Consider the following 11188-nt stretch of genomic DNA (forward strand, 5'->3'; position numbering starts at 1 on the left):
TAACTCAAATAATCGAGGAAGAGGTCAGCTTCCGAATGCACTATTGACTTTGAATGTTGCTTTATTTTTAAAGTAAAAATTCTATTCTTATTAATTATTGGCAGCAGTTTAACAAGACATTTCTTTCAGAGTAGGGTAAGGTAGTGTAATTTGGAATTATGTCTAATGTGGAACTTTAAGATTTCCTAACAGTTTTAGATGGCAAAAGGAAAAAAACGAAGAAGTATATCGAATAGTCTTGTACTTCTTCGTGATTTTCTGTTCCTCTTTGACCATCTGAAACAGTTAGAAGATTTCAAAATTCCAAAATATACATGATTCCAAATTATTCCATCTTACCCTACTAGTGTCATTTTTCAAACAAAAAAATTATAAAGAAGCCAATAAGTGGTAAAAGTCTCCATTTATAGGCCACTTGACAAAATAAATAAACAACATGAATTTATATTTTTATTGAGTAAGCATAAAATGAGCAAAAATTCATGGAAAGGCCTTACATCTTTGGATGTACATACAGTGACGGTCAATATAATAGAATCACTTTGCAAAGTTTATATTTTTTAACTTTTGTATTTTTTCCCAATTTGTTAATATAATTCTGAAGTAGAAATTTTCAAATTATTAAAACCGTAGATTAAGGGTTGTTTTGGCCGCTAGAGGTCTCTATTTTACACAGAATACATCAAAAGTAAAATTCAGTTCGGCCTTGGCAAACTGGCATTTACGGTTTCTAAGTAAATATGGCTTTATTTAAACTTATTCGATTTATAGATTATATTCTTTAATTTAAATGAAAGTGGTCCTATCGTGTTATTTAAACCAAATTTCACTATTGATGTATTCTGTGAAAAATAGAGACCTCTTGCGGCCAAAACAATACTTATTTGACGTAAGGTAATTATTTGATCATTTCTATATCAAAATTATTTCAACGAATTGGAATAAACAAAAATGCTAAAGGTCAAATAGTGGTCTTTGCGGAGTTGATTCTATTATTTTAGCCGCCACTGTATATCGGAGATTTCAATAATACCGATTTGAAAACATAAAAAAATCATGGTCAAAGATTTTTTTCTGCTAAAGTGGACAATAGTGGGACATTTGACTCAACTAACGTTTGTTCCTGCATCCCTTGCCGAATTCAGAAGTCCTTAGGTCTTGAAAAAACCACTTCTAAATTTTCTTTTCATTTTTGGTAACATTTGATAATTTGTATTTACTCAATAGGGTAGCGTGTGGTATTTCTGGACAGGGTGCTTTTCGGGACATTAATACGGGTATTATGGGACACATCCAAAATCCTATAAATATTTGTTTTCTATTTCTTTTTAAGTTCTTTGTAAAATATTAAGTATGCATCAGATAAACATAAAACTTCTGAAATTTTATTTAATTTAAAGCGTGAAATACGCGTAAATTGTTGAGTGCCACATTTTACTTTTTACAAAACCTTCAGTGTGATCTATTTTGCAGATGTCAACACAAACAGTATTTAGATTTTTTCGATTCAAGTATTTAAGTGAAGTTTAGACCTTCTACTTAGAGGTAAATAATCAGGCTCGGTGATTTTTATTGCATAATAGCGATTTTTGTCTGTCCCGAAATATCCAACTGTCCCGAAATATACCACTCTTACTTCTTCACAGTTTTTGCTATTTTGTATAAAAAATGATGCATTTTTCAACATTTTTCGATGAGAATCTTATGCCCAACGCACAATAACTTTTGTTTAGTAAACATGTTTTTGACATTTCAATGAGAGTGAGTGAGATCTAGATCTAGTCATCCCGCTTATTCTCATGGGAAATTTTGAAAACATGTTTACAAACAAAAGTTATTGTGCGCTGGTCATTATTCTGGATAGCATAAGCAACATAAATATTTGTATCAACAAAGAAAAAGAAAAAAATTGTCGCTAAATTGTTGGCGAATGTTTGTAAATTCGCACTGGGGACTCACAAAAAGTTCGTAAATCGTACAACCCACTAAAAAGCTCGCAAAAGCTTGTACATTCTTTACAAAGATTCATCGTAACATGATCGCTCGTCAAGAATTTTTTTCTTTTATAAACATTTGTTCGCGCCTTTTTCGTACGAACAAATTTTCGTTTGTGGGATTTTGGCTTTCGAGATTTGGCGTTCGGGATTTTAACCTTTTCGGGATTTTTGGCTTTCGGGATTTTGGCTTTCGGAATTTTGGCGTTCGGAATTTTGGCTTTCGGGATTTTCGATTTTGGGATTTTGGCTTTTCGGATATAGGCTTTCGCGATTTTGGTTCTCAGGATTCTGACCGGGACCCTAATGATGAACTTTGTCACATAAAAGATCCTAAAATTATACATCTTATGGATAACTGACATTGGCATGTGAACCTATTTGTTGTTTTCCACCGTTTTTACCCCAGAGGTTTGACATCAGCGCTAAGACGACAGTGGCCGTTGAAAACTATAACACAATCATTTGCCTCTCTCTCTTGTGCTGAATTTGATAAACAAATTCTATCTACCTATCTATCTAAATTTTGTATTTTATAAAATATAACAAATTTATTTTATGAATTAGAACAATTAGAAAGATATTCCTTTAGGTCCGACTTATTCGTGCTTCTTTCAAAGTCTTTTCTCCTTGACCATAACCTTTTCCTCTTGCACAATTTAATGAGAAATGATTCTTTGTCATTTTTTTCTGTGAAAGAATGAATTTAATGTTGTTGTTGGAATGAATGAAAGAATGTAGTCACAATGTAACATTTTTAACGCTGAATTTCTAATGAAGAAACAGATCTCTTATACTGCTGATTTCGACAAGAAAACTATTCCTCAAAATAGGACCAGAAACTCTTGATGAGGGGGTCTCCCCTTCCATTGAAGCATTTGTGCATATAGTAATATTAAATTAGTGTATGAAGTTGTGCAATAAATTCTCACATGCGAAAGTGCCAATAGAAATTATAATTAATTAACAAGTTCTGCCAATAAGGAAGAAGAAGGGTGCATCCAGAACAAGAAGAACAGAATCATTCTGCGTGAATCTCTGCACGCATCGTGACATGGTGTTGGGAGTTGAAGCTTTCCATGTGGAAAATGGAGTAAAATTCCCAGGATTTCTGAGCTCAATGACTCAATAAATAATGTCAGAAATGGACTTATTTTGTTCAAGAATGAAAACAAATTCCTCTTTCCTTTGTTCAACAGAGCTTGTCTAATGCTCGTTCTTATGCACCTTCCTCCCTCTTCTCTGGCCCCCACCTAGATCTATATAACTTTTCTGGCTAAAGAGAATATTGCGGTAGGAAAAGTTCAACATCACGTTTTAATACTCTTCTCTTCATATGCAATGTCTTGGTGCTTTTCATATGGAATAACTTCTTATAAATGAAAAAGAAGCGCGATTGCGAGGTGATTTTGCACCAAAGAGAAAGAGATCTTTGTTGAACTGGCAATGAAACAGAAACCTCTTATCACACCCCACCTCGACATCTTCTCCTAAACCTATCCATTCACCCAAGAAGTGTTCTCTCTATGCCATACGTGACATATTTATATCATTTTTTGTCAAGATTGCTGATAAAATCACGATGTTGCAATTGGGTGAATGCAAAGGGGATACTTATCTGGCGAGAATAATGGTCATTGATTCCATTGCATACACGCGGCTAATTCATTTTATTCATATGAACCAGAGGGAAAATAGGTGAATTAGCTGGGGAATTTTAAGACGGGGGGCTACAAATTGGTAGAAATTGTTCGTTACAACTCTTCAGAACGTCATGTTCTGGCACAGATGTCCACCCAGACTTTCACGATTTAATAAGAAGCAGGAAGTGCAGCTGCAATAACGATTCTTATTATTTCTTTTTAAATTAATTTACTTGCATCTCCTGTATATTTAAATAAAATAAAGTGCATTTTAATATATTTGTCTGATTTCTCTAACTGTTGAACAATGTTTTTCAATTTAAAATTAAATTCATCAAGGCATAAAAGATTTTTACGAGAGGCAATAAACTTCACTATAAATGCATTATTTGACAGTAATTTTGTGTTGTAAAATTAAACACAATTCAGTGGCTTTTAGAATGCAGATCTTCACTCAACATTTGTGTTATTTCTGTCTCTGTGAATTGCTTTTCTACAATTTACGACGTGTTAGGTTTGTAACTAAGTTTCAGTCTAATGGTATTTGGTTGGCGGAACTATTGATAGGCGTAGGTTTTCGTTAAAATATATGTGCCAAATATGTGTTGTGGCTTTCCAAACATTAATAACTGAAAATAATTCAATTAGAATTGAAAATTTTCACCTGAAGAATGTCGTATTGGGCTTATGGAAACTTTGTCTGTTTTGCATTTGATCATTCGTTTTCTTTTAAGGTCTCTACATATTATGAGCGATTCTCGTCAAAAATTTCTTTTCTGAGGAAAATTGTCTGCGTTGCAGTAGGTGTAAACGTTAAAATTCTGTCATAATACAATTTTTGACAACAATTATTCCCAATGTGTAGAGGTCTTTAAGGTCCTTAAGATGTCTACACTGAGAAAACAACGGGGGTGCGATTAACTTTTTTCCTCATAACTTTAAAACTTTTTAGGTGTAAAAATATATCAACATTTTTTAATGTTAATTTTACACATTTTTAAGGGTAAAAATAACATGAAAAAAGGTACCTTTAACCCCTAATACACCTAAAAAGCATAATATTTACACCGATTTTGGATCAATACTGCAGGGTAAAATTAACATTTCCGGAATGTTATTTTAACTTTTTCAGATTTCTCTCACTCAGTGTACACATTGGGAGCAATTTTCGTCAAAAATTGCGTTTTTGACAGAAATTTGAAGTTTCCACCTGCAACACTGCAGGGAGTTTACTTCAAAAAAGCAATTTTTGACAAAAATTTCCCCACTGTATAGAAACCATTACGCAAAATCATGTAAAAATGACCCACTTAGACGAAGATTTTTTAAAATATCCATGCTGGATTATTGTCGTACAAACTGTGTATTTCTTTCCAGTAACGACAATTACTGATCCAAGCAGGATGGTCATTAATGTTAAATAAAATATAAGTGAGACGAAAATGTGTCAAAAAATAATGTTCAAATGCAAATCATGCCAAAGACGAAACATAACCTATAAATTGAAATTCCGGTGAATTCGGAGTTGCGAACAAACCAATTTAGAGTTTAAATAATTCTCTTAATTTTTGATAAAAAACCATCAGATAAACTTCAAAGTAATCAAGATGTGCACGACTATATGGTTATTACCAGGGGTGTCATATGTAACTTCTCGTAGATAGTATTGACTGTTGATTCTGAAAAATTGAAACGATTGCTTTCCTTTTCGTAACTAACACAAGTATTTATTAACAATCACATTCTTTTAAAATTTTCACAATAAATGGCCTAATAATGCGTAGAAAGTCGTCATTCACTTAGGGTGGATACCTCCCCAATCGATGCCACTACCCCATTTGATGTCACCTTGGCTAAAAGGGTATTTTTTCAATATTACGATATTTTCAAATTATGAAATATATAAAATAGTGATTGTTGCTTATTTATCGTAATTCTTAAATATCGTAATATTGAAAAAATAACCTTTTATTTAAGTTGGCATCAAATGGGGTAGTGGCATTATTCCGGGTATCCACCCTAATCAAACAGATACAGATTGATCGATCGAAAAGTTATCATTTTACAACAGACCACAGCCTAGGTATGGATTCTGAACTGGTGAGTTTATCGGGTGATAAACTCACCAGATTTTTAGATCGGCAAAATTTCATGAAACCAAAATTAACATCCCTTACGTTTTCTAACGTTTCGCATATAACAATCTCACTCTTTTGTACTCAAAATTGGATCGAACTAAATTTAATTTGGTGTGATATTCAAAAAAAGAAGAAGAGTTCTAAAGAGTGGGATAGTCAAAACGTTTGAGAAAGAAAATGTTGTGAAATTCGATTAGATGAAATTATCCTGATCTAAAAGGCGTGCCAGAGCCATAAGATACGGTTGAGCCGATTTTATAACATCTTCACTCTTAAAACAAAATATAGACAAAATGGTCAAAACCGTAAAAGTTTTGAATTTAATAAGATAAAATTTATTGATGATTTTGAATTTGTTAAAATGAATAATATTCTACTTTGTGGTACTAATTTTAAGAATTTAGATGTGTTTTATTTTTGCTTGAATGGCTAACTTTAGTTCAATCCAAGTGTATTTTTTCAATTTTTGGAATTATAAATATTTATTCAACAAAATATTTTCCTATATTATTATTTTTTCTACTTAGGTGGATTTCATTGAATAAAAATATAAATTATTAAAAACAAAAATAAAAATATGTAAATAAATAAATATTTTAAAGTGCAAAAGTGCAGATATACTTTAACCCTCTGTCAAGGTTTAATTGTTATAATATAAAAAGTGAAAAAGGTAATTAAATAATAGAAGGATTTTAATAAAATTCTTTATACTTCCATTAAGGTGTTACATGGATCCGAAAGACTTTTTTCTTTTCAAGATAAAAAAGTTTAACTCAAGCTCTCAAACATTTAAAGCAGAGGCGTGCAAGAACCGTTAAAACCGAATAAACGTCAAATAAAGCATGTACGTCAATGGTCAAAACGCTACTATAACAAACTTATTTTGACGTTAATTCGGTTTCAACGGGTTTTGCACACCTCTGATTTAAAGGTTCCATATTATTTTGAAAAACAAAATAAATATAATAAAATTCAGTTGTTGAGATCTGTTTTTCTGAGATATTAAAAAAAAATCTTTACTTCTCAGTGGATCAAATTACTCAGAGTAAATAATTTAGAAGCCAAAAAACCGAATATTTCCTCATAAGGTTATTTAAAAAAATGTATAATTTGGATTTTTGGAAGAAATTTCTGCAAAAAATTATTATTTTCGGCATATTTTCCATCACGTTTCGTCTTGTAAAAAATGTTATTAAGGAAATATTAAATATTTCGTAGTTTGAGTTTAAATGAACCTACTCTGATTAATCTTGTTCACGCCAAAATTAATTTTTAAAATTTTTAAATGAAAATTTCAGCTAGAGTAAAATATTTTATTGTGTTAAAAAGAAAATAGAGAAAATGTGGTGCTTTTTATTTTTCGCGACTCTCGTAACCCCTTGAGAAAGCGTTTCTGTTGTGTAAAAACGGATGAGAAGATGAAAGTGACAGATCAGATTAATTAATTTTGACAGTTATGGTTGTGAGTTTCTGCATTAAATCATATAAAACTTGATATTTCATCGATAATTCCTAATTATTTTAATATGTGTACCGTAGATACGGGTGACTTTGAACCCCTACTGTTCGTTCGTAAGCTTTTCTTTAACTCTTAGCTCTTAACCTTTTAAGGACGATTGGAACACCGGTGTCCCATAAAGAAAATAATTTTTCCTGACTGCCTAAAGTTTATTTTTTCTTATGTCTGTACATAATTGTAAAGTAGAAGGTTGAAGGAATCTAGAATATTTTTTACAAGTCTAGCTATTTGTTATGTAGTAAATATTTAAGCTCAAAAATGGCGAATTTTTAAATTCTCAGATTCATAATTCATTTTATTTATTTTTTATAGTTTAAATTTTTTTTAAGCAAAACCCTTTTGGCAATAAAAACTGCAATACTTATGCCCAACTCACAATGACTTTTGTTTAGTAAACATGTTTTTGACATTTCAATGAGAGTGAGTGAGATCTAGATCTAGTCATCTCGCTCACTCTTATGGGAAATTTTGAAAACATGTTTACAAACAAAAGTTATTGTGCGCTGGTTATTATACGTAATATTTTTCATTAAAGTGAAAAATATTATTCATTGGTATTGTCAGAAGAATTACTTAAATTTTTGGGCTATTTTTGTCCCCATCGTTCAAAGAAGCACAAAATAGACCGCATCAGATTCTGTTGAACTTTCCAAGGTTAGATGTAAGACTTATCATTGATTATGTTTCTCAGTTTAATTTATATTGTTGATTTTCAGCCCGGAAAAAGTGTCTCGTCGTTAAAGGGTTAAATATGGTTTTTTTTCTGATCGGACATAACAGATTGGACCATTTAGACTAAGGGAAAGCTCTCTGCCTTCGGACGACTCAAGCTTCGTACATTTCATACTTTTCATTATGTATGTTTTTAATGAATTTGACCCATTATAATATTATATTTTAATAGTTAATCCAATGCCTCAAAGTTCTTGAAAAGAGCTATGGGTCTAATCCATTACGAATATTGAAAAAAAATTGAGTTGTCCGAAGCTTCAGTCGTCCGAAGGTAACGTTCTTTCCCCTAATTAGACGAGGTCCAATTTGGAAAATCTTACATTTTCACCTTACATAGCTCTCATGAACCCCTAAAACGTATCTTTTTTTCAAAGACCCATACAAAGAATACGGAAAAAATTCAAAATTTTTTCCTTGTTTTTAGGTAATTTTTCTTAAAGAAAATATTAATATTACTAGGTTATTACACTTAAATGCCTCTGTGCTTGCATTATATTTATTCTAATATGGTATGCTACGGTCGCTAATTCAATCTTTTTGCAATGCTTGTTTCTATTTTCAGAAAAAAAAAGAATTCCATGCTAAACAGTAAAAGAGATTTCCAGTGCAGACTTAATGGGATATATTAGAAAAGATTGGGGCAGATCAGTGATGGTAACTATCTTTTAATATTGATTTTCTCCCATCCCAGATATAAACTTTCGATGGGGCAATAATTTTCCGAGGTATATGGAATAAGTGTACTAGAGTTAATCTATGATGCTCCTATATGAGAGATAATTTGAGATAATAATGTTTAAGCCAATATCGGGAAATGAGAAGCTTAATGATTGGTTAAAATAATCTGTTAGACGTGGGATGTGCATTTTGTCAGTTATTCACCCCCTGGGGAGTCAATTGGGAGACTCACCTGGAGCTTGATCTTGGTGGTATTGGTGGCTGCTGGCGTCTGGTGATGATGGGTGGATGCGGAAGGTGCTGGCAATCGGATCCGTTGCTGGTAGGCGACAGAATTGGGCTTCGAGAGACTCTCAATGAGTGCCGAAGCCGTTACATTGTAGTCATATAGAGATATTTCTGATGGCTTGACCGTGTGTCTACTGGTAGCACTTGTGGTCTTGGCATCGTGATAAATTGGTGCATTTGAGGGGGTGACTGTGGTGATATGGGCATAGTCTGTGGGATCTGTGGTGGATGGTGATTTGAGTTTTTGTCTCGTGAGTGGTTTGTGAGTGGCTTTAGCGATCGTGGCTGATTGATTTAGTGATGCTGTGGATGCAGATTGTGCTGCCGATGCGGAAGACGTTGACTGTTTTTGTACGGTCTTTGTTGCCATCACGGACGATGGCCTCTTGGTTGTCGTTGATTTAGTCTTGTTTCTATTACCGCTCCGTGTTGGATGAGCTCTTGGCTGTGCATCCTCATCACCGTTGGATTCTACTGGAATTTTGTTAGTCACCATTAATCCACCGTATCTTGCTACTCTGTCCACAATTTGCTCCAGTAGACGCCTCTGTTGTGCCGTCAGTGTATCTGGATTCACATGAATGAGCTCCCTAAGATGCTCTGCCGCATCTTCTGCAGGTGCCTTCGTGGGATCACTCGTGATTGTCTTCACGGGAATATACTCATGATGTTCACCCATGAATTCGCGACTTACACGATTTTGCCGATTTGTCCTGATTTGTTCCACAACACCAGGAAAATTCACATTCTCACTCCTGCCCAGTAGCACAAGGGTGCTCATCAGTAAATATCGTAACACTACCGCCAGCATTTTATGCCAAAAAGATCACTCGATGAGAATAACTTTATTTTATTTATTTTTTATTTTTTTTTATTTCTATTGATTGCTAACTCACGCACCTTTTTAACTAATTGTTATCTATATTGGTTGAAAATTGAATTATTAATTTAGCGTGTTGATGTGCAACGTTTTTTTTTGGTAGGAAGTATTAGAAGAAATGAAAGAAATAGATATCCGAAACAATTTAATGGTAATTCTTTTCTATTTTTCACTCGAAGATGTACCAAAGGAGTGGTTAAACTTAAATAGTATCACAACATGAAAGATTATTACGGTGTTTTTTGCTCACAAGAATTTCTCAATTTGCTGATTGAGGTAAAAATTATGAAGTGGAGAGTGTGAAAGAGAGATAAAAAGTTAAGAACTGTATTTGAAAGTAGAATTCACTTTGTACATCATTCCACTGACTTATACATGTAATTATGTCTTGAACTAACTTCTTTATATTTATTTCACTGATCCAAAATCATAATTAATTGTTTGCGTTACATCGACAGTTATTTCAAATTAATTGTTCATCTTTTGTTTTTTGGCGGATAGGAAGTGTGTCTCTCTAGGTGTTGAAAGCACACAAAATTGCTATATTCCTTTTTTCTTGCAAATCATCCACCAACTCTGTAATTTAAAATTTCTTTTCTTCACTTAATTTTCGTTATGGTTTGATGGTTAATGGTGCTGGAAGGTATCCTTTCACAGTCAAAGTCTGTCACAGGACCGTTTGACGAAAACTAGAGCACAAGAAATTTTCGCTTTTGCTTTTTTTTTCTTTTTTTGGGGGAGGAAAACAACACGAGAAAAACACTTGGAAAAGTGGCACTTGGAACATTTAATGCAAGAGAGACCTCAACACCACGAAGGTTCCATAACAAATGTTCTAGTCAATGGCCTTCCAACTGCTTTTAATGCTTCCTCCACTTCTTAAGTTGAGCCCCTTCTTTTCAATCTCTTCTTCTTCACTCCAATATTATGCCTCCAACGTGTGGATGTCTTTCTCTTGCTCATACCACTGCAACCAATTCATCTCTCTTTCGATGAGACCCAATCTCTGGCCAGTTCTCCTCTCGGAGGTTCCTCCAACATGGAACGAATGGGTTTTTGTCTCTTACTTAAGAGACCTAAAGACGGATCTTGCATCTTTTCCTCCTTTTTTTTCACCCATCATCCACAACAACAAACTCTCCCTTGGTGATCATTTTCCATCGGAATAAATTTATTGAAAGTAAACAAATGCTACAAATTGAGATTTAACTTTTTATTGCAACTCACAGAGCGTCTCTGGGTGCATGAGCAAGAAGACAATTCAATTTAACGAAATGATCTTCCACTGTACCTCAAGACAATTTTCTCAACCACTG

General features: G+C 33.2%; 1 protein-coding gene across 1 annotated transcript in view; it reads right to left on the reverse strand.

Moving 5' to 3' along the window:
* The window catches only part of LOC129799141 (uncharacterized), a 69749-nt gene extending 59023 nt beyond the window's left edge, over positions 1-10726 (reverse strand). The window contains exon 1 of the mRNA XM_055842809.1: positions 8937-10726. Within this exon, the coding sequence (XP_055698784.1) occupies positions 8937-9803 (867 nt within the window). The 5' untranslated portion in view covers positions 9804-10726. The remainder of the gene's footprint in view (positions 1-8936) is intronic.
* Positions 10727-11188: the final 462 nt, after the last annotated feature.

The sequence above is a fragment of the Phlebotomus papatasi genome, chromosome 1 (assembly GCF_024763615.1).
Source record: "Phlebotomus papatasi isolate M1 chromosome 1, Ppap_2.1, whole genome shotgun sequence".
Taxonomy (NCBI): domain Eukaryota; kingdom Metazoa; phylum Arthropoda; class Insecta; order Diptera; family Psychodidae; genus Phlebotomus; species Phlebotomus papatasi.